General features: G+C 41.8%; 1 protein-coding gene across 6 annotated transcripts in view; it reads left to right on the top strand.

Moving 5' to 3' along the window:
* Positions 1 to 24818, top strand: part of SLC66A2 (solute carrier family 66 member 2) — a 68272-nt gene that overhangs the window by 29228 nt on the left and 14226 nt on the right. For 4 of the 6 annotated variants that reach the window (XM_053396717.1, XM_053396719.1, XM_053396715.1 and 1 more), the window contains one exon: positions 17082 to 17298. The exons of the other annotated variants lie outside the window; for them this stretch is intronic. In XM_053396717.1, the coding sequence (XP_053252692.1) occupies positions 17082 to 17298 (217 nt within the window). The remainder of the gene's footprint in view (positions 1 to 17081; positions 17299 to 24818) is intronic. 6 annotated transcript variants of the gene reach the window in all.

The raw sequence follows: 24818 nt of genomic DNA, 5'->3' as shown, positions 1-24818 counted from the left end.
ATGGCAGTTTTGGAGAACACCTGCAATGGCCCCAAGGACAGGGGCAGCGGGAAGTCTGTTGCTAAGGCAACAAAGAAGGACAACTCCAGTGAGGAGAGAGTGCTGTGTTGGGTTGTGGACTCTGCTGCTAATGCTCATTTGGTCGCAGAGACACCTGGTGTCAAGATAAGGAACTGCAGAGCTGTTTCAGCTGGGAAAACAGTGTGTTTTGCTGATGGATCACAGAGACGTGTAACTAATGTGGGAAACGTGTTTGTTTCTTTCTTGCAGGCGCAGCTGGAAGTCTACGTGTCGCCGGGGATAAAACATTGTCTTTTATCTGTACCGTGCCTCTTACAGGAGGGATATATGGTTTGTTTTGAGAAGAATGTCTGTACAATTTCCAGAGGGGGGAAGCAGCTAGTACGTGTTGAGAGAAATCAGAACAACCTCTTTGTTCTGGAAACACCTCTGGAGGGTGAGGGGAATTCTGGGAAGGCCACCAGTCACACTCATGTTTCGTGTGCTTGCGTGTGGCACAAGAGAATGTCACATGGTTCCTGTGAAGACATTCAGATGTTATCAGAGTGCACCAAAGGGTGCAAGGTAAGAGAATGTGGTGAACTTTTGAATTGCAGGGCTTGCAGAAAAGCCAAGAACAAGGGTTATAGTTATCCCAGGGTGGAGAGAGTAACCACAAAGCCTTTTGAGCTTGTACATGCAGACCTTTTTGGTATGCCACAGCCAAGTCTGGGCAAGGCCAGATATCTGCTGACGCTGACAGATGATTTTACGCAGAACTCATGGGCGTTCACGCTGAGAACAAAGGAGGAGGCAACGCAACTGATCAAGGATTGGGTTGCTGAGGTGGAACTAAGGTTCTCCACCAAGGTGCAGGGGTTCAAGTGTGACCGAGGTTCAGAGGTCACTGGGTCTGCTCTAAAGAGTTTCTTTCGCCAGAGAGGGATACGTCACAAGGTGACTTCTCCTCAGGAGAGTGGCGTGGCAGAGCTTAGGAGTAAAGCTCTGGTTCGAGCATCAGAGATACTACTGTGTGACTCTGGTTTGCCTCAAAGTTTTTGGGGGGAGGCGGTCAAGACGGCCAATTTCACGATGAACAGGTGCTACAATTCAGTGATAGGTGACACCCCGTATTTCTTGCTTCACGGAAGGAAGCTGCAGCTGCATTTCCTCCGTGCGTTCGGTGCAAGAGCCTTGGTGCCTGTACCAAAGTTTCAGCAGCAGGAGGGTGGCCCAAGGTACCGGGAAATGATCTTCTGTGGGTATGAACCTGCGACAAAGGGGTGGAGGTTCGCATACCCAGAAGGTGATCAGACCAAGCTTCTGATCAGTAAACATGCTGAGTTCTATGAGCAGGATGGTTGGGCAAGGCGCAAAGCGAGCCCTGACGTTCACTCAGATTGTCTGTCTGACTCTGAGGAGGAGGGAGAGCCAGAGCCTGAACCTGCTGGTGGGGACCAGGTCCCTGAACAGAGTAGGGCGTCTCCACAGGTTGTTAAAAGAGTGTCCAAGAGTGAGCCCTCATCTTCTGTTCGCATAATGGAGAAAGCTCACAGACGTTTCAAGTCAGAGGGGGAATCGTCAGATGAAGAAGACGCACTTGCTGGCCCCAGTGGGTCAGAAGGAGCACCCCAGTTTGTGCCCAGACGGTCATCTCGGGCAACAAAGGGAATTCCACCTGAGAGGTTTCAGGTCACAAATGCGTGGGTTGGTTTCGCACAGTGCGAACCTGAGATTTGTGAGGAGGTTCAACAGGTGCCTGACAATGATGCCAGGAAGGAGCGAAAGGCAGTGGGGAAGGTGTTGAACACTCAGAGGTCCGTAAATGTGTGTTCACAACTCCTCTCAGAAAGTGATTCGAGAGGGGGTGTGGAGAGAATCAGAACTCACAGGGTTAAGAAGTTCTGAGTGACGTCTCACATTCTGAGGCGTGGTTTAGAATACTGAGGGGAGTGTTCTACTGTGTCTCTCTCAGTGTGTGTTTGCTTCGTTGCGTGAGAGGAGCAAAGATGTGTGCATTGTCACCAGGAAAGTTATGAACTGTTTGTTTTGCTACGGGAATAAAGACTTAAAGTAAGATAAAGGAGACACCGTGTGTCAAGCCTGATTTATTACGCACACACGGCAACTGTGCTTCTGTTCCCGCTGTGTTTACACTCTGCTGAAACCGGAGGAGCCCCGGGAGAAGAGAGTCGCGCAGAAGAAGCGTGTGGACCCCCCGGGGGCTGGTAAAGCTACAAATAAATCACCGAACAGTTTCTGTCACCCCCCAGCCACTATGGTCAATGGTCAATAATGATGGGAGTTGTAGTGCACAATATCTGGAATGCCCCACATTGGCTATTCCTGTTTTTAAAGTGTGATGTAATTATGAACATTTGAAATGGGACCATTTTCCATCTCCAGGACTGGAGTATTAGGGCGCTTGTTTGTACTGGCTGCTGCCAACTCAGCATGGGAGTGCTATATCTTTTGATCATAAAATTTCATTTATATAGTGCTTTAAAATAGTGCCATGGCTAAATCCATGATTTTAGTTTTGGTGCTTATATTTCTTCCCTTTTTTGCCTTAATCCGTCTTCCTTAGTTGTTGTTTTTTAAACGATTGCTATATATGTGGGGAGAGAAAATGACTGTTGCATTTATATGTTCCAAGTTATACACGTGTACAAATTTAAAATGATAGGATGTACTGAGGAGCTGGGGGGGGGGGAGAGCAGCTGTGCTGATTTAAAAACAACCAGGTGGCACCACTCACCTCTTCCTGTGTTTTTAAAATGATCTGTCCTCACTTCCTCCACCAATTTCCTTTCCTTTCTCGTCTCCATCTGCTGAAATGATCAGCCAGCTTCCAGTTATGAATGTTAATTTAGTTACCATTTCATAGAGATTAATGAGGGTCAAAGCGTTTGTGTTGTTTGAGAGCCACTGCTTCAGGCTCCCTCAAGAAGATGATTCTCACTTAGATATATGGAATTAAATATGTGACTGCCTTAATTGGTTGATACCAGAACACATGAATATTTCAACAATGGATTGTCTTGCTTCTGCCGTGTATTGCAAGGCCCTACTTTAAGCAGTTACAGTTTTGTAGCTCAGCCTGTTGTTCCTGACCGCTTTCTTCTGTTACTAGAAGCCAAAATAGCGAACCAATTAACATATTACCCATCAAAGCAAACGAGAGAGAGAGAGAGAGAGCGCGAGAGAGAGAGAGAGTGTCTAAGTCCACTATTTGAGTTCATCTGAGGTGCTTCTCTTGCTAGCATTCCTTTCCTTTTCCATAGCCAATGATGAGACTAAGCTCAGCATCCAGTTGTTTTGGAATTCAGTCTGATTCTTAATTTCAGGAATCTTCCATCCTGAAACTGGTCAAAATAAGGAGATGGAAAAGGAAGATGACTGTGATTAATTCCAGACACAGATCATATAAGTGCTGATGATGTAAAGTCTTGCACTTTGAAAGAGCACTTGGTTTTGATTTCAAAAAAGAGCATTTGTGGGTAACAGGAAACATCCCCCCCATGCAAGAGTGAAATGAGGTCTCATTAGAAAAGAAAAGAAAATCCCAATTAAACTTCTAGAAAAGATGCAACAGCTGTATCTAACCACATGAGGGTGCTCTTAGATCTTGAAACTACTATTTTCAGTTTGTATAAGTTAAACTAAAAGAAGCAATTTCAGCTCTTAAGGGAAAACAAGAACCAATATTCTCTGGTATTCAGGGTTCTGATAGTGGATGTAATTGGTAGATGTAGCTCGCCTGCAGCATTCAAATGTTAGGATTTACAGAATAGGGGAGGGACGATGAAAGGAGGGAATTGATTTTATTTTTTATATTTGGAAAAAATGTACAAATGCAGCCATTAAATATTGAATACATTTATGTAAGCATGATGAGTATACATTTAGGATAAAATTTATTGGAGCCAAAATGCTGTGATTTTTGGAGTAAAAAACCCCCACCACAAATGGCTAGAGATTAAACCTAGAGATTAAACCCTGAATTTTCTTCACTTTGCATTGCTTCAGTGGGCACAATAGGAAGAACAGGCTGTATTTCCATGCCTTGGAGGAATTCTCACTGCCCCTGCCACCGCTACCCCTTCCCACTTTCCAAGGTAAAATATTCTCTGGAGACTCAGCTTTGTCAAATAGCAGGTGCAGTGGTACCAGCTTCAGGTTACAGATGCTTCAGGTTACAGATGCTTCAGGTCTACTAACAGATGCTTCAGGTCTACTAACCCAGAAATAGTACTTCGGGTTAAGAACTTTGCTTCAGGATGAGAACAGAAATCGTGCAGTGGCGGCAGCTGGCGGCCCCGTTAGCTAAAGTGGTACCTCAGGTTAAGAACAGTTTCAGGTTAAGAACAGACCTCCGGAACGAGTTAAGTTCTTAACCCGAAGTACCACTGTATTTTAGATGGCAAACAGCTTTCTGTTTATAAGAACATACTTACGACCTAATTCAGGTGGTGGCATTGCAAGATTAGTTACATTTCAAAATCATAGGCATATGTCGCTTGTATGTTATTACATATAGGTTAAATATGCTAATGCTTTTGAAATATATCACCTCCTGGAAGTACTGTCACTGCTACCACTTGTAATATTGTCACATGCAAAAAAGCACCCAGAAAAGATGGGACCAGGATGTGACCAATTCCCAAAGGGTGTGCCCCTATAATACTCTCCAGCTATTTTGCTGTATTGTTAGTATTATGCTACCACAGTGCGGGCTCATACATTATAGCCCTAATATTCGAAAACCATTGCAAGGAAACAATTTGCTCATGAAATCCCTTGGAAGTGCAGCATGTTATAGGACATGTATTGCAGGCCAAGTATAGAACAGGGAGATATTATTTGAACATTGATTTATTTGGATCTATCCTAAGAAAAGATCAAAACAACCTGGTAGAAAGCAAAAACTGGTCTTGCTGAGACCTAGAATGCAGAAGAAACTGCTGACATTTTCAAATGTCTAGTCTCAATGTGGCATATTAGAGATGTGGTGCATCTTACTACAGCATCTGGGCCTTATGTAATCTTCCCAGCAGAGCAGAAAAAGCTCTCTTGCCTGTGAAATGCTTTAGTGGCTGTATTTTAGAGGGTTTGCTCATTCTTCAGGTATTTGAAACACCCCACATTACATGACAGACAATAAATGACTTAGGCTGTAATTCTAAAAGCACTAGCAAGGGTGTAAGCCCCATTTGGTATTGTGGGATATACCTCTGAGTAAACGTGCATAAGTTTGCTCTGTTAGTATTTTATCTTGTTTTCTGTCCTTCCTCGCTTTTCATAGTTGTCTTGGCTGGACAAGCTTCATGTATTTTCACAATTGTTCCACTTTATGCCTATCTCTAAAGGATGGTGCAATAATGCTGCATGTTGCTCAGTACACAGTGAATTGAGCAAATGATACTTAACATAAAATAGTATTTGCCTGCAACAATTAAATTAAATAGCTGTGCCATATGTATACATCTTCCTATATTAATACATTGGTGGTGATTCCTTCTCTCTACTCGGAAACAAAGGCAAAGTATAGAAGATGCATAACAAATTGGAGCATTCATTAAAAAGGCATGTTCTTGTTGAGTATATTTCTTTTTCATTTATCTTTAACAGATAGATAGTAATAAAGCATCAAACAGCACTTCAGACAAGTTTTTTCTGGATCCGGGTAGGATCCAGTTCTGAGAACCACTGCCTATTGAATTGCTAAAGAGATGCCAACAGATCCAGCAATGTTAGCAAAAAGGGATGTACATAACTGGATGCACACACTGAACCCATTAGCACCATGTGACCTCAATCTAGATGATTCAGCAAATGAGAGTCTTTCTAATAGCCCACCTTCAAAGCTCCAGAACTACCACCTTGGAAACAGCATCATTTTAATCAGAGCAAGGGATGAAGCAGAAGCTGAAATGGTTTGCTGTTAGGATTTAAAATTTGTTTTGTTAGTCACTGTAATATGTGTGTGGGTGTATGTATTTATTTTCCATTTGCACTTTTTACACCTAGCTTCTCAGAATGTTTCACTGGATTTCATTTCCGTAGCCTTTGTCCCAACAAAGCCTCTGGGTGTTCAGGTGGTTGTTAAAATGGACTCAGTATACACTAGGTCATGGGTAGGCAAACTAAGACCCGGGGGCCAGATCCACCCCAATCTCCTTCTAAATCCGGCCCAGGAATCAGCATGTTTTTACATGAGTAGAATGTGTGCTTTTATTTAAAATGCATCTCTGGGTTAGTTGTGGGGCATAGGAATTCGTTCTTTCCCCCCAAAAATATAGTCCGGCCCCCCACAAGGTCTGAGGGACAGTGGACTGGCCCCCTGCTGAAAAAGTTTGCTGACCGCTGCACTAGGTTGTTTTACTCCACTCTCTTCCCCATTCTTCCTTTCACAGCAGTGATCTTCTTGACTCATATTTCAGGATGCTAACAGAGTAAGCATCTTAAAGGTGGGTTCAGAGTTAGCATCTTGAAGAGGATGCTGTGGGCCAGTCCACCGTCCCTCAGGCCATGTGGTGGGCCGCACTATATTTTTTTTGGGGGGGGGGTGAACAAACACTGCCTGCTAATGTTTAGAAATATTATGACCATAGAACTTTTATCTGTTTCTGTGTCAAGTGAATGGATGAAACAGTTGATAAGCTGAAGAAAAGCCCTTTTTAAACCTGCCTGGCTTCTCTTCTACCCCCCCCCCCCGTTTCAAGCACGCAAATAGATCAATAAAAGGGATCTGACAAATCTCTCCTGAATAAAAATTCTTATTCATTATGAGAAAGCACTTGAAAACACATTAGTTGAGAATGCTATCCATACAATTTCGGAGCTTAACTCTACTTTGTGTGGAAGTTTGTGGGGTATTTATTTCTATTTAAAATTTACTGAGAAACATTAACTTTTTCTTTTGACAGTTTTAATTGAGCTCTCAACGGTCTTCTGCCCTCTCCTGCTGCCGAATCCTGTATTTTTAACATACTCTTTCTGCTACCCAATTATTTTTCCGCTGACAGTGATGAGTATGCATCTTTCTTATTTTGCCAGGACTTCTTAACCTTAAAATCTCTTTTGATAGCACAAACCTTCTCCCTCTCCGCCAACTGTTAGAGAAATGGGATAAACACAAGTTCAGTCCTGCTGTGAAGGCTTTCTGAGCTTGCTGACTCGCTGAGGCTTAACCTCCTTATGTTTGCACAGGGTTTTTCCAACTTTCAACTTCCTTCCTTTTGTCTAACTCATTACTGTTCAGGAGTCAATATTTTCTTTTCTATGTAGGTTTTGCATCTGGATTTAATAACAGATTACAATAAAATATTTTACTAAGCATCTGGTACCACGTCTCCTAACAGAAAACTCAGGTGGTAAGTGCTGACAGGACTGTAGCTAAAACTGGACTAATCAGAAAAGGAGGTTCTAGTATGTTTGGGGAAACCCAAAGTAATACTTAGCAAAAAAACTTAAGGGAGGGCAGCACCTCCCCTGACAGTCCAGTGGAGATGGTACATGCTTAGTGTTCGCGGAATGCAGTGTGTCTTGGAAATAAAATCAGAAAACTTCATTTGGAACAGGAGAGTTCCTGTCCATTTAGGTCGTCCCCCCCCAATTTTTTGTACAGCAGTACCTCTGGTTGTGAACGCCTCTGGTTGTGCACGCTCCGGGTTACGAGCTCCACTAACCTGGAAGTAGCTGCTCCTGGTTGCGAACTTTGCCCCAGGATGTGAGCAGAAATCACACACCAGAGGTGCAATTAGTGAAAGCGTGCCTCATGTTATGAACAGTTTCCGGTTACGAACAGACCTCCGGAATGGATTCCGTTTGTAACCAGAGGTACCACTGTATATGAAACAATAGCATAGGAAGCAAAGTGTCATATCCCTCAGCTGGGATTTAGAATCTTTGTTGGTGGGCTTACCATGGCTACAGGATCTAGCAAACAGTTTATTCTTGCATGTCTCTACAAGGCCACGAAAACATTTTGTAGGTAGTTGACCTTGGGAAGTAAGATCAGTTTCGCATTTGAGGCCATATAACTTAGTCCTGCAGGCTGAAGCCTCACTGCATTTCTATACGGGTTGGACAATTCACATCTGTGCTGTCACCCATATGACGTTCTGTATTCAATGTAGTAATTTATAACAGATAATGCTATCAATAAACAAGCAGTCATATTTGTGCAATATCAATCAACTGAAGTAAAGCGCTAACTGACAGGCTAGTTTGTAAGATTATCTTCAGCTTAAAGATATAGTAACACATGTCATCACAACATTGATGAATCCTGCCCCAATGTCCTCAGCTACAGTAAAGCCTGAATCTTGGGGATCATCTGCTCTTGATTTGATTTAATTGCCAGCATAATCGTTTACAGATCAGATTTAGCAACACTCTGGTCTAATTTTTTTGGAGATACAACAGCCATTTTGTTCTCAAGTACCCTTGCTGAGATAGAGGGAGATTTTTATTATTTTTACGGGGATTGAGATAAAGTTTTAGTTTTTTCTTTTTTCCAGATTCGACTCCTTTTCTTATTTTTGACTGCTTTACTTATTGCCTGATCTACCAATAAAAGTATCCCAATGAAGTGCAAAAGCAAAGTTAGGTGGCAAATTTCAGCACTCTCAGGGAAGACCTCAAGTCTCAGACAACCAGCACAAGAGCTGACGTCATCTCTCTCTCCCCCCCCCCCCAATTTATTGATTTATATTTTGCTGTTGGTGCTGCTGTGCCTTGTTGATGTGCTACAAATGTTAAATGATGGTAGGTTCAGAATACAAATACTTCATTTTGTTTCTAACATTTTTTTGCTGCTGCTTTAGAAACCTGGGTGTAAGTGCCTTAACAAAAACACACATTAAGCCCTTTTGTGAGTGTAACTGGCTTTCAACACCATACTGCTTGTGAATTCATATTTTGTTGTTTCATGCATGCCTGAATTACAAAGATTGGATTATACAACAATCCATTGAAGCTATAAAGAGTTTCCATACAGACATGTAGAAAAAAGGTGTTAAAACAGAGCTTTACCAGGTACTCTCTATACATTTTTGGTTTTAGCATTAAAAAAATAATAATGCAGCTATGTACAGAGTGATTCCTAAGAAGGTAATGCCGCTGCCTCAGAATTTGAAGTCTCTATAGCCCTGGTTTTAATTATTTGTATTCACTATTCCTATCTTCATAACTCTCCACCTTTAAGGCTTTCTAAGGCATGAGAGCTGACACTAAGTGGAGCTCTCCATTAAAATTTAGGAAGCAATACTAAGCATTGGAAGCCAGTGTTAATTTACAGCGCCTTACATTAAGCTGGCATAAAGTACACCAGAGCCAAAATCTGTTTAGTAGTGGGGCTACTGCTGGCTGAGACAACCGAAGCCTACGGGGAGGAAACAAGCCTTTAAAATAGAGTTTGACCTACACCATCCTTTGTGCTAGTGCACCTTCCTCAGGATTGCTGGGTCGTGTGACCAAGCTGATCAATGCTAAGATCTAGAGTCAGTCTGCCCTGCCTTGTCCCTGTCCCTCCCCCTGAACACCCAATTTTCAGGGCTCACAGTCCCATAACTTCTGCTGGTTTGCCCTGGCTAAATCAGGATGGGGGAGTTATGCTGGCATATTTAAAATAACTATTTTAAAATTCAAATTTTGGGGTAGATTAAAACATTTGCAGATTGACATAGAAATAGAACGAAATGCACTTATGAGTGGAAATATGCAAAGTAACATGACATGGAAATACTGTTTTATCCATCTATACTTAGAAAATAATCAAGGTAAAAAAATAGCTGTTGAGCATTGTTCTTGTATTTTTGCTTGTGTGCCGTTGTGTTTTCCGGCCATATTTGCCCCATTACTGTAGACTTGATCTCTACAATCACTGAGAGGAATAGCATGTTCTTTCGAGGTATCGGTTATCAACTGAGCAATTTCTTCCCCTCTTTTGTTGCTACAATCTACAGACTTGAGAAATCTTACTGGAATCTCATGCTGCGTTTCTTTTAAACGTACATACCTCATAAGAAATGTTGTTCAATGTGGGAAGAATTTGGTGTGGAATCTACTATTATTGCAAAGTACTTTGCAGATTGCCTCTCAAGCAAAATGTGTTGTTTCTCAAGATTCAAACTTGATTGCCGCTGTCTTTTGGGAATGTTTTAGGCAGACGAATGTGACTGTTTGTAATATACTCTTTTAATTTCCTTGTGATGAGATGGAATCTCAGTGGTGATACATCCAATGTCAAGGCCTACATTGTGATCACTCCTCTAATCTTCCAAATTTACTTCCATATGTGTCTGTATGTCTGTTTCTTTCTGTCTTCCGTTTCCTGCATCTGCCCCTTCATCAAAATACTGTATATGATTAACCAAATTAGCTGCTCCTCATATGGTGATGAGGTTTCCAACAGTTTCCTCTTGCTTCAATTCTGTAGGTGAGTTCATTGAAAACATGTTTTGATGCCACACTTAATCCACATGGAAAGAGTGTTGACCCCCCCTCCCCCTTTTCATTTTTCTTGTATTTTCTTTGCTGGCCGCCTAATTCATGAGAGTACATTTTGGAGAGATGATTTATAAATTAATATTTTTATATCTTTAAAAAAGGGATAAAGATAAAAAGACAAATATTATATACTAATAATTTAGTAGTAGTAGAAGTAGTGGTAGCAGATTAGTAGTAATATTTCTGTACTTTAGTATTCAAAATTCTACTATATCTGGTACATTAGTACCAAATGTGGCAATGCTGCGTTAGACTCTGTCATAAAATAGTACTGAAGCGGTTGCCATGGTGATATAGAATCAGAAAGTAGTGGGGTAAATATAACCCCACTTATCCATTTAAGGGTTAAATCACACTGATAAAGTGATGCTATTTTGAAAGTAAGTGATGTTATTCATTATACCACTACATTTCTCAACACTACATAATATTATGGTTCATAATTTTTATGAAGTATGACATATAAAGCTCACACAATACTAGCATCTAAGACCTTAAGGCAAAAATGCAGATGTGGAGTGTTGTAGGGATACAGTAGTGAGGGATTTCCTATGTAAATTCAAATACATTTAATACTTTGATTTTTAGAGGAGCCAACCACCTACCTAATGATTTGCTCCTAAACAGGAGTGGAAAATTCTGAGAGTTGTTTTGCCCACTGTTTCCAGTTTATTTATACAGGACAAAATTAAGGGGGACACTGCTGGGATGTGACCAAAGCTGCCGCCTTCCTCTATAGTAAAATATTACATGCTATAACTGATCTCCCTTTCATAAAAACATTAAAAAATTGTCCAGTAGCACCTTAGAGACCAACTAAGTCTGTTCTGGGTATAAGTTTTTGTGTGCATGCACACTTCTTCTTGTGTATCTGAAGACGTGTGCATGCACACGAAAGCTTATACCCAGAACAAACTTAGTTGGTCTCTAAGGTGCTACTGGACAATTTTTTAATTTCTTTTATTTATTTCGATTGCGTCAGACCAACCCGGCTACCTACCTGAATCTGATCTCCCTTTGTTCAACTTTAAAACTGTTCTCCGGGCTTCACCATTCCTTCTGTCAGTCTCAGCTTTATTTGTAGCAAAATTTTAAATATAAGTAAAAATTGCAGCACCTAGCTGTGCTCACTTGACCAAAACAACAACAATACTGCAAGAGCTCCCTTCAAACTTTGCAGCTTGTTGCAAGTTGGTCAGAATAACTTGAGTTGTGCAACACTGTTTCTCAAGTTAACCAATATTTCCAATTTAACGACACTTTTTGTCAGAAAATGTCCAAATCAAAATACAGTGGTACCTTGGGTCAAGTACTTAATTCGTTCCAGAGGTCTGTTCTTAACCTGAAACTGTTCTTAACCTGAAGCACCACTTTAGCTAATGGGGCCTCCTGCTGCGCTGCTCCATCAGAGCATGATTTCTGTTCTCATCCTGAAGCAAAGTTCTTAACCCAAGGTAATATTTCTGGGTTAGCGGAGTCTGTAACCTGAAGCGTATGTAACCTGAGGTACCACTGTATATGCAAGCGTTTTCTGAGGTCCCAGGGAATTTTTTGCTATCGGGCCCCCTTTTTGACCCCGTGCAAGGGTAACAATGTACCCGTTGCACCTCCCTCTCCTGGGCCCTGGGCACTCTGCTCCTCTGCCACTCAAGCTTCCACACTGTCAGGAACTAACCCATAGCCTGGTTTCGTGTGATGTCTAAATCTGGGTTGATGGTTTCCTTCTCTGCAGTCAATCCCAGAGCTTGTAACCAAGATTTATTCTTGTCATGCCACTCATGCTTTATTTGTGGGGAGCAAACCATGAGTCCAGGATTAGACGTAAGGTTGAGCCAGACCAGCTGCAGGAGTGGGGAGGATACCCACGATTTCAGTAGCTTGCAGCACCGCATTTAGTTTAACGTGGCATATGAACCATGCCAATGCGTGTGCTTTCAGTTGCTCCTTTTTGCAAGAAGGATAGAGTGCTGTGTAATTCTGTGCACATGGCTGTGCAAAAAACATCCTGAATACACATTGGGGGGCTTATTTAACTTCACTGCAAACCAATGTCATCTTGACTTTAATTCAGTCTGTGTGTTGTTCTTGGGAGGGCTTGTTGCCAGGTCATTTTGCATCACTACCCCCCCCCCCTTCTTGCTGTGTTGGAGATGTGACCCTGGATGGAACAGACAGAGCAGTTTGCAGCTTTCTCATTTTATAAAGCTCTGTGTTTGGGTGGGTGGGTGTGGTTTTTGGTTGAAGTGCCTAAAGCTCAAGAGCTTGCGTGCTCTTAGCAACTAAAATTGGTGCAAAGTCTCTTCTGCCTTTTTCATTGCACTTTTGAAAGGCCAGCTCACTGGTGAATTATATCAAACCTTCAGTAACATCAAACCATTTTACCAATATGGGTTGTTGTTGTTTTTGTGTGTGGGGGGGGGGAAAGAAATCAGGTGTTCATTTTCATGTCAGTAGGAAAAAATACTATGATTTAGATTTTTAATTCACCACACCTATATTACAAGGTATAGTGTGGCCTGGGAAAGCAGCTCTTGCCAGTTCATATGAATTAGCCCATAGACTTTACTTCACACCACAAGGTGTTGGAGTAGAAGTGACCCATAGAGGCAAGAGTGGGGTAACTGAGGAAGATTGAAGCAGGAAAAGTTAATGGTATTATGACTAACCTCAGAGAGGATGTTGGTATTCAATATACATTAATTTAGCCCTGGCAATTGCCTATTTATTGATAGAGGAAGACAAGCCAAAAGTCAAGGTATGTAGAAGATTTGTGACTGGCTCTCTTGACACTTTTCCAATGAAACACAGCCAAGGGAGGCTGCCAAGTGGACTGGAGCTGATGTACAGCTCAGACGATGAGGTTGGGCAAACTTCATGGTGCTTAGAAGCTGTGAATAATGAGGAAGCAAGCTTGCACTTTTTTACTCTACCCATTGGATGTGCTTGTCCCGTGTTCTTGTCCTCACCCCCATTTGGGGCTGGCTTTGAGCTTGAGGTGGTCTAGGGCAGCGGCTTTCCCTGTCAATGGTCCTGGCAGCCTTGTTTGGCTGGAATGGCAGTGCTCCAAGCTAGGGCTGGGCAATATATCAATATATTGTCCAAAACTGGTTTGAAGTCCATATTATATCGGTCTCATAATTATTTACCTGATGATATAGCGTAATTCATGATTTGTGTGTGTGTGTGTGTGTGTGTGTGTGCGCGCGCACACACACACTATGCAAAAATCACAGTGCAGGAAAAGCTGTGAAGCCAGCCAATGCCTCTACATCAGGCTTCCTCAACCTCGGCTCTCCAGATGTTTTGAGACTACAATTCCCATCATCCCTGACCACTGGTCCTGCTAGCTAGGGATCATGGGAGTTGTAGGCCAAAAACATCTAGAGGGCCGAGGTTGAGGAAGCCTGTTCTACATAGTTCTATCCTTATTTCAGATATCGCGATATATCGGTATAATCGTTATGTTTAGTTGGTGATATATCACAATGTTGAAAAACAGATATCGCCCAGCCTTACTCCAAGCAAGAGTTGTTGGTTTTTCACAGTGTCCCAGAATAATGCAAAGCTGCAGGTATTGCTGGGAGTTAAAATAGAGCTTAGATACGGCTGTTCAGGGTTAGGAGGGCCAAGAGCAGGCATAGAAGTAGGCTTTGACAGGTGCTGTGGCCCTGCTGCCCCCCCATAAGTGTACAGGCTTTGAGCTTTGAGGGCTCCCTCGCCAATCTTCTTCTCAACCTGCAGATGCCAGGAGATGTTGCAGCGTGTAGATTAGGAGTAGAGCTGGCCAACATGATTCTGCTGCTCCCGCCACACATTGGCTAATATATGGCGGAGGCTTTTGCTCAAGCTCCCCATTGTGTAGAAGGAGTGAAGTTTTAATCGGCTTTTAAACTATTGATCACACGCACTAACCCATGGGATAGGATTTCAGTGCCAATCTGCCTTTTATTCCTTTTTAAAAATGTAAAGCGGATTGCCTCCCTTGCTTCTTTCGTTAGCGCAGCTTCCCTTTTTGGAAGCCGAAGTGCATGGCTTGCCTCCGTGTTTGATGAGCCCTGCTATCACAGACCACTTGGCAACAATTAAACTGGTACTCACCAGACCCCTCAAGCCTGCTTTTCTGTTACAAGCACATGGAATCTGGCACTCTGCTTTCTGAAATATTGTTAGAGCAGATAGCCAGCTGGTAACTGGACTGTAAGAGGGTAGGGAGTTTCGTTATAGCTACCCTCTGAAAGTTAATGCTCATCTGTGTAGAACTTGGAGGGAGGAAGAAGAAACTCCTTCCATTTTTAATGTTCCGAGCAAATACTCCTTTCAGTATTGTCCTGTTGTCTTTTATTTCCTCTTGTTTGCCTGTTCTTCTTAGGAGATAGTGTACATTCAGACCTGTTTTGGGTTGTTCTTTTTGGTAGTGCGTACACAACTGCTTCTTTTAACCTGGTTTCTATAGAAGACAAGATATTTTTTTTAAATCTATTTCTTTTTACAGTATGCTTCAACACTCTTAAAACATTATCCATCAAAATTAGTGAAATTAAATGTTTGGAGAACATCAAGTTAAGTGTTAAAAGTTGTAACAGTGCAATTTATGGTCTTTGTCTACATTTTCTATGGACATCTATATCATTAAAAAGTTGTTAGCCATCATAGATGTAGAACGGAAGGGTTAAATAAACTGCTGCTAAACAATCATCCCAAATCTAGACCGATGCAGTCATTTAAAATATATTTTAAAGCCACAAAGGTATTGGGTGAATTTTGGAAGCAATGTTTCACAGGTGTGTCATTTGCTATATCATTTTATTTATATTTCCCCAAGGCATTTAGAAGTAATTATTTTGCCATGTAACGTGACTTATTTAGAACAGCTTTGCAGAATATTCAAACCCTATTGTTTGTGATGATTTAAAATACTAGTTTAGTTATCTGAGGAAAGATTAGCAACATTAGGGAGTGGTGAAGGAAATTCTGGAAAGCAACATGACATTATTTACTTCTTCTTGGAAGAAAGGGCTGGTGATATCCGAAACGGAGCAAAAAAATTATTATGCACCAAAATAGACTTGCATTTTTAAAAAAATACATCTGTTTAATTGCACCCTTAAGAATGCATTTGACTGCTTTTAGCATAACTTTGATAACTGATTTCTCTCCAGTAAAGCATCTAGTAATATCTCCCTCTCATTCCAGTGTAACATGTGCACAAGCCCATCAGTGTGCACTAACTTTAGATACAATTCTGGACCAAAGAAAATGAGGGGATGATTAGCATCCGCTTTCCATGTCTTAGTAGCATGCAAATGTAAAACTTGCTCATATTCCCCCATACAGCAGGGATAGGAGAATCATTTCTGACCGTTGGGTATTTGGGGTGGGAGTGATGAGAGCTGGAGTCCCAAAACACCTGGAGGCCACAGGTTCCCCATTCCTGATAAAGAGAGTTGTATGAGCTGTACCTTGAAAGGGGACATATGCTTGTGAGCTGTACCATCATTGGGAGTGCATGCATCTCTTTGCAAAGGTCGTTTGTACAATGCCCCAAACCGTGGCTCTGGAGATATTCTAAACAAGCTCTAAGACCAGATAAACCACACTGACCGAAAAGGGAATTTGTAAGTGAGACAATGTATGTGTGAGATTCTCAGACTTCTCTGTTGGTGGCCATTCGTTCTGTGGCATGATCGTGGTACTCTGTGGTAATATCTCAGTGCTTTATCAGCATGGCTTTTGTTTCAGTCTCTTGTTGTTTTTCTTAAATCAGGGATGGGTAACTTTTCCTCCAGAACTTTTCCTTCCAGGTCTGTATACCAGTGGTAGATGGAGCTGGGGGGGGGGGGGACTGGCTGTAGCAAGGGATGTAGTAGGTTACATTCCAGGTATGCAAAAATCAGAGTTTTCTATACTTACACCTCTCCACCCACCCATCCATACAAGTGAGCAAGTCAGTAAATAAGCAAGCAAGCAAGCATTATTATCGCCATACAAAAACAGACAAAAGCACTTGAAGAGGGCCTGGAGCAGGGCCATTCATGGATGTGGCCTGGAAATAGAAGGGAGGGGTCCCAAGGACAAGGTAGAGAGGCCTGGAGGGCTGCATTCTAGGTAGATTCTGGAATTGGGCTGAAAGACTTTTCACAAATAACGCAAAGTGTGTTTTGGCACTATGATCACCCTTTTCTGTTCTCTCATGTATACAGATGCAACCTTCTCATGGTTAGTGGCAAATCATAGCAGCATGTGTCTGAACCCTGTGTCATCTAAATATCCCTCATTCTGCTGCCCTGCAGTGTACCATGAACATATTCTAAGTTTTATCCATCACCACATGCTTGGTTTTTACCGCCTTCACCCTTCTTATCACTGCTCGTTACTAATGATTTTTTGTTAGTGTGTGTGTCAAATTCTCAAGTTTATCTCCCAGTTTAGTGTTTGTGCTGGTTTCTTTACATTGCTTGAGTATTCTAATATTACTTCCCCACCCCCTTATGTCCAAAGACTATTGATTGAATTGGTTATTTTTTAGCTTTTGTTTATTATTTATAAATATGAACATTGTCTTTCAGATTTTGACTTGAACTATTTCTGGCACTGGAACAAGTTTACAGATTATGTGCAATGTGTTCTGGCTTTCACTGGAGTCACAGGATACATCACTTACCTTTCTCTTGACTCAACTATCTTTGTTGAAACTCTGGGCTTCCTTGCCGTGTTCACTGAAGCCATGCTGGGCATCCCTCAGCTCTATCGTAACTACCAGAATAGGTCAACGGAAGGAATGAGGTAAGATGGTATGCATGTCTCTTAAAATACTTCAGTCACGTTTCTGGCTCTGTTCACACACGTAATTATTTCTCATTGCTTCGGCAGCCTTCCCAGAACTACTTTGATTAAAATAGGAAAATAACACAACAACTCTCTGGGGAGGCGAGGGGGGAAAGCTGCTTGGAAAGGTAATTTCAAGCTGGAAATGGCAAACAGGGAAAAGGGCTGCAGAACTTTTCTGCCTCCACTTTTCTTTCTCTTATTGCCCCCTTTCTCTGAAGCAGCCTTTTCCTTTTTTAAAAGGGCCATTGGGTTATGGTAATTTACCTATACCTTCACCCTTCTCTCCACCCTGGGGTTTCACATGCAGGACATCCATTTGAAAATCTGCGAGTCCATCAGTGTCCAGATTCAACATTGCAATCAAACTTGCATTTGATGGCCCCTTCAGAAAAGGAAAAAAGCTGCTTCCAGGAAGGGAGGGTTGATAAGGAGAAGCAAAGTGGAGGCACAGGATATGTGTAGCTTTTCTCTTGTTAGCCATTTCCAGCTTGTTTTCCCAAGCAGTTTTAACCCCACCACCACCCTGGGGTTTCAAGTGTGTCTATGTACCCATGCAAATACACACATTTGAAAATCTGAGTGCACCAGAGTCCAGTCCACCTAGCTGTTTTCTTCTCTACAGCTTCTGGAGTTTCTCTGAAATTCATGAGAAGGACAGGAAGGGAAATAAGCCAAAAGTTAAAAATGTGTGAAGTGTATGAGGAATAGTAATTGTCCTGCCCACTGATACTTGTACTGTAGGCCTGAGAAGCTTGCCAAGTAAGCTCAGATGGAGTATCTTCCAGTAATTTAATATACTTTTGGAATATATGCTAAGGAAAGCCTGCATCACTTATAAACCAATTCCCCCGCCCCCACTTAGATCTGCATTGCAGTTGCTATTTAATAAGACTCTGAAGCTCATTTTGGGTGTAGAATGTGTTGCAGAGCAGAGAATTTAGGCAGAGAAGTTATAATTCTATTAATGACCATTCTAATCTTGACGTCCAAGTACTAGAGCTCCCAGAATAGCACATTAGTAACATCTATCAAGTAAAGAATTGCTTAATTTCTATTCATCTCAGGACTTCAGTAAGTCTCCAGTCATTTCTTGTTATAAATGAGTATTTTAATGGAAGTTAATTGTTTTCTAAGAGAGGATTCAATTTATCACTGGTGGTTAGATTATGTTTAATTTCTTTGACATCATCTGATTAAAAGAACTAGGAAATAAATGCAGCATTTCAGAGTTCCCGGATGTTAACATATTGCAAGAATGTGATGTCTGAGAAAACGAAAGATGATAGTTCATAAAATGGTATTGGTGTCCGAAATTGGGTATCTACCTCTAAAACTTCCTTTTCTTACCAAGTCTTCTTCATCTTTAACTTCTACCACACCCCCTTTAATCGTTCCTCACTCTTCCTTCATAACCATCATATCCTCACCTGCTGCCTTAGCCATTACTCTTTACCATACTCTTTGCCAGCTCTTCAGTTTTTCCTCTGCTGCAGAGATGGGAAATCTGTGGCCCTCCAAGATGTTGTTGGGCTTCCCATCAGCCCCAGCCAGCATGGCCAGTGGTCAGAGATGCTGGGAGCTGGAGTTCAACAGCATATGGACTGCAATAGGTTCCCCATCCTTGCCTAACCATTTTACTCTATCTTCCAAAGTTGCTTTGTTTTGTGCGTGTGCTAATCAGCTCACTCGTGGCCATGTAGACTATTTTCCGAAACTCTGGAGATCCACTTCTTATTTACACTTTGGGCAACTCTCTTATGGCCATTTGTCCGGTGGTTTTTGTTTTGCTTTGCTTTGTCTTTTAAAAAAGCTGATTAAGATTTGAGCTCTACAAAGGTTAATGCAAGGCGAGGGCCTTTTCTTTCTTTTTTAATCACTTCAGGAATGTTCTTTCAAAGAAGAATTGCAAAGAACCAGCCTCATTTAATCACTAAATGCCACATTGGTGTTGATGAATGGATTGCAGTTATGAATGAGGTGCACCAGCAGAAGCCGATGAGTCATGGGTCTGAGAGGTTTTTTAATGGTTGTTGGCAGCACATGCAGGGAAATCTGGTGGCTGAAAATGTCTGCTTTTGTCTTTTGTTGCTTTTTTATTTTGTTTTGTTACATCAGCATGAAACAGGAGAACAATTTTGAAATATGAACAGTTTTCAGAGTTAGGATGGTTTCTTTCAAGTAGCTGTTTATGTTCAAAGGAGTGGTGAATGCAGTAAGCAGGAACCCCTTTTTGTTTTCTATTTTTTGGAAGGAGATGGTGTTACTTTGTAGTTCAGTGGAAGAGCAATGGCTTTGCCTGCAGAAGGTCCCATGTTCAATCCTCAACATTTTCAGTTACAAAAGGGTAGCGGGTGATGGTAAAGCCCTCTGCCTGAGAATTGGAGAGCCACTGTCAGCCAGAACAGATAATATTTGACTAGAGAGGTCAATGGTTTGACTTTATTCAATGTTAGCAGGAAATGGTGCTTGCTGTGTGAAATTTGAAGAGCATGGTAGCTAATGTGCTGTCCTCCAGATGTTGGACTCTACAACTTCCATCAGCACCAGCCAGCATGGCCAGTGCTCAAGGATGATGGGAATTGTACTCCTGTAACATTTGTACGATAGCATGTTGGTCATTCCTGCTCTAGACAGTGACTCATTTCCCAGTTTTTTTCATTAGAATATCTTTGTTTTTTTGATACCACCTCCCCATTAGGGTTCCGTGATTGGGAGAAAGGTGAGATATAAACATAAGAAAATAAATATTATTGCTTATATTTATTTGTTTGACCACATACACTTGCAGAATGCCACCAATTTGAGGGGGTGGTATGTGTGATGAGGCAGGGCGTGCCAACCCCTCCCCCCCCGCAACATCTTCACCACCCCTCTCCAGCTCTCCTCAGAGGCCAGGCCTGGCCCTGCTCTTGCATTTTCTCAGTAGCTGCAATTTCACTAGTTGTTAGATGGTCTCACCAGATGAAAGACTGGGCAGTGTGGGAGAAGGGAGGAAGGAGAGGTTGCTGTGCAACTTCACAGAGTTTGAGCTTCCCTTTCCCCACAGTTTCATGTGATGCTTTGGAACAGTGCACTTGTAAGAGAGCTTGTATATATATGTTCCTGCATGCTCCATCCAGGAGCAATTGTGGCTCCAGGGGACATCTCCCTGTGATTGTTCCTCTGTGTGTGGGAAGGCCAGACCAGAACCAAGAAGCTGGAGCTGGTGCTGCTTGGGTAAACGATCCAGGCTGTGCTTTCACTTGCTGGTTCTCTAGCTCTTCAGCCAGGCGGCAGCAGCAGCAGCAGCAGCTTCAGGGACTGGTCCTTTGGAGTTTCACCACCCCATGGCAACTCAAAGAAACTCTTAAAATTGGCCCTGTTGTTCCTCTACCCTTCAGTCATGTTGAACAATTTTGGTGTCGGTCAGCACGCATTACAATCTCTAAACAAATTACTGCTTGCCGCTTATTACCTTGTTGGTAACATTAAGCGGGATTTGGCACTACAAGGAGATTGATGAATTCGAGTGCATTGTGGGAAGCTCCTTATGTCTGATGATGGCCATGGGAGAAGAGATAAACAGTAGAGGAGAACACCATTTATGGAATTTTATATGTCCCTGGCGTTAAATGTACCAAAGCTTTCTCTTGCTGAAGGGTGTGATTAAGACACAAAAATTAACTAAGGATATTTTCACTAGCTCTCGTGTGGAACACTTGTATTTTAAGACCATTGATTCAGGCTATGGGGAGTATTAAAGTTATAATAGGAAAACTTTAATATATATTTATATTTACAAGAGAGAGAGAGAGAGAGACTTCATATTCTACTGTAATTGAAAACCTCCTCATATTTAAATAGCATGGACAGACCGTGGAGAGAATATAATAAGACAAAGATATGAATCATTGGCATGGTACCAGCTAAATTGAACTTGGGGTTTAAATATTTTATTACCACTATAAATTCATATCTTCTTGAGGGGATTGCAAGAAGAAGGATTAAATAAATTTATATTTAATAATAGTGGGTTCTGCTGTGACCCTCAGCCTGCAAGAATTGTTCCCCAAAGCAATAATAATCTCTCATTAAATTGTTTGTAGAATTCATATTAGAAATAACTATTGCACTTGGTGTTCTCAATTGTCTCTATGAATAAAAAGGTAAATAACCCGCGCTTGTTTATGTGCACCGTGGCCTGGAGTTTAGGGTGCACAACTCATCCATTTTCATGACCCCTGTTTCCAAATGACGTTGCTCTCCTGCAGTCATAGGGAGATATAACTTAAGTGACTGCATATAGATGTTAAATAGCATTGGATGCAGTGTAGCGCCTTGCAGCACCCCACGGTTTGCCAGGGGGCTGTGGCACAGTCACACAGTGCTGTCTTCTTGACAGGTCTTGTGCCTGTGTTATTGTTTGGAGCTCTCTGACGTACCAGGAAGCTTCACAGCATTGGAAATGGGAACTTGGGTGCAATTGTGTTGATGGCTTCATGTCTTGTGCTATTCCATGGGCAAGATTGCTGACTCTGCTACCAGATACCCCCCCTCCAAAAAAAAAGAGCATTGGGGTATCCATTAGATTCAGCATGTATCTGCTTGGGAGAACTGGTTGCATGAGATCAAAATTCACAATATATTGTTCTGATCACAACAACAGGGTAATATATATGTGTGTATGTGCACACCCAGAGAGAAGATCTAGAAGCCATCTGTGTTCATGAAGCAGCTGTTGCCTGTAGGTCTGCTTTATGCACTATCCTTGGAATAAGGCTGATTCTGGAATATAACCCTGTGGGGTGAGCTGCTAATGTGAATTTAGCAACACCAAGGAAATCTAATGTGAATCTAGCAACATCAAGGAAACCCACTGCAAATGAGAAAATACCCTGGAATCCTTAGAATCTGCGTGCCACACATGTGCTACTTCATGCCAGTGTTTAACCACCCAGAGAGATGTTGACGTGGGTAGGTTCTTGCTGACTTCTGCTTCTCTGTGATTGGTAGATGAATTTGACCTTAATTCCCACCCACTCTGAGGCAAGTCCATCAATGGTAAACACATTCCAAGTTGATGTAGTTCTTTCATGAGCGTGACACAGATTTCACTCTGGATCATCTTTCTCTGCTGTGAAGCTTCTATCATATGTTATTACTGAAGGGCTGTGTATACCCCCCCCAAAAAGTATGCTGTAACAAACCACTGATATTATGTTATGCACTCACTCAGGGATATGGTTTCTGCTTCATGCCAATGTTCTAAAAATAACCGCCAGAGCTCTTCCTTCCCAATTCCGGTCAACTGGTTTTTGTGATAGACGAGGGCTGGACATACTGCTTCCTCTTGAGATTGTCAGTGTTGCTGTAATGCCAGAGAGATTGCTGCAAAGTGACATAAGAAATTCCTTCCTGAGGTTGTGCACATTGGCATGCCGGAATGAGTTTCAAATTTAGAACTCCTAGTGGTTGACCAACTTTTGCATCCCGTCAGCCTTTAAAGAGGGACGATTACCTGCTCATTCAGGAATTCCATATTTTTAGGGGGCAATCTGATGTGAAATTGTCATAAGCTGCCAGTTCTTTTAAAAACGTCCCCATTAATAAAAGCACACTGTTTGGAAGCTTGGGACATGGATTGCAGCATTATTACCAATCTGGAATTTTGATTGCCATTAAATTCCCAACAGCTTCTTTGATTTCATGGCTTGCATTTTCCTTTAACTAGCTTCCTTGCTGCCTGTTTTTAATTCATGTTGTGAGCCACCTTGGGGCCCTGCATTGGGAGAAAGCTGGGAGATAAATCAAGCAAGTAAATAAAATAAATAAATTTATGATGGCACATGTCATAGACTTTCTGCAATAAAGCCATACTAAGAATGCAATCATGTGCATAGTTTACTTACAAAAACAGCAAAGTTTCTTTCAGCACTTTGAAAACTAACACATTTATTATAGCATATTTGGGGGGTGGGTGTTGCTGCAAGAGCCTTTTAAGATTCTGGGCATCTTAATTGTCCAATGAATAAGACTTGCACTGATGTTCGTGGCATATATATAGTTAGGGTTTCATTACATCGAGGAAGAGACATGTAGCGTTTTAAAATTTCTGTACTGACTTGTTCGGTGAAAGCACTCTAGAATTTTAGAGAGGAAACTATCATTCTTGACCCTCTTTGCTTCTATTTTCTTGGCAGTATTTGCATATGTGAAGAAACGGTTGAATCGTGAGCAAAAATGTCAATGTACCTTGTTGTGTAAAGGGTCAACTGTGTAGGGAAAAACTGACAGTTCACTTCTGACTGAAGCCAGAAAAGATACTAAGGCCTAGTTCACACTAAGTGATAATCCTTGGTTAAGCATGAACGAATTGAGCTTGTGAGTACTTACTGCAAAAATTGCAGCTGTTTTGCTCCTTCCTGACGAAGCACTAACCAGAACTAAGCCATGATTTGTCTTCTTATATCCACACCCAAGCTCATGGTTTTTGTCTCCCAGACAGACCATGCGCAGTAAGCAAAGAGCAAGCTTTGGCTACAGCTTAAGTTTTGTCTGTAGTGAGACAAACCTTGAACGTGGGTTCTTGTGTAACACTAAAGCAAACCACAGCAGGGCTGTGGGTAGCATGATAGCGGCATGATGGTAGCAGAAGCAGGCTAGACATGGTTTTTTCTACACACTTGTTCATGCTTAGCCATAATTCAGCTTAGTTTTAACATGCAAACCAGGCCAATGTATATGTGGCAGTCTGCCGAGAAACAACTAGGAGTTTTGTCAACATGCAAGGTTTTCTGTTATGGCGGTTAATAGCAGAATCTAGCTTTTCTGTGGGTCAAGAGAATTGACAAGGGTTAAATTGTGATTGGCCCTTTAGTGGCTATTCTGTTCAGAATTTGTCCTTGGGTGTATACCAGTGAGGAGTCAGAATTCCAGGAAGGACCTGTTGATTGGTAAAATTGGTTCTGGCTGGAGGCAGTATAAGGGTGGGCAAAATACTGTTTGAAGTCTGTCAGTCATTAAAGCAGCAGTTGGTTGGTCAGAGGGTGAAGATACTGAAAAGACTAAAGATGCAGAAAGTGAGCTCAGAATCCCTGATGGCAGAAGCTTAGGGAAGCCACCCAAAAAAGCAAAACCCCAGAGTCAGTTCTCCAGTTTAACTTCTGACTAGTCAGTAGCTGGCCGCAGGAAGACAACTGCTAAGACCTTTGTGGCTAATTCCTTCAGGAGAAAGAAGACTTCAGAGGAAAACTGATGTATGTCAGGTGGACAGCAGCAGTCTCAAGAGTCATAGAATCATAGAAGTTTAGAGTTGGAAGGAACCACAAGGCTCATCTAGTCGAAGCCCAAGTGACAGTAGCAGATTTAAAACAACAGCAACTTATTTTTAACTGTTATTATACCACATACTATTAAATAACCAATCTGCAAGCAAACCATTTATTATTATTTTATATTATCTTTAATAAACTTGGCATATTTTCCAGTTCTGTTTG

The sequence above is a fragment of the Podarcis raffonei genome, chromosome 7, assembly GCF_027172205.1.
Source record: "Podarcis raffonei isolate rPodRaf1 chromosome 7, rPodRaf1.pri, whole genome shotgun sequence".
Lineage (NCBI taxonomy): Eukaryota > Metazoa > Chordata > Lepidosauria > Squamata > Lacertidae > Podarcis > Podarcis raffonei.
The sequence above is the reverse complement of the archived record's forward strand: the minus strand, read 5'-3'. Positions and strand labels throughout refer to the sequence as shown.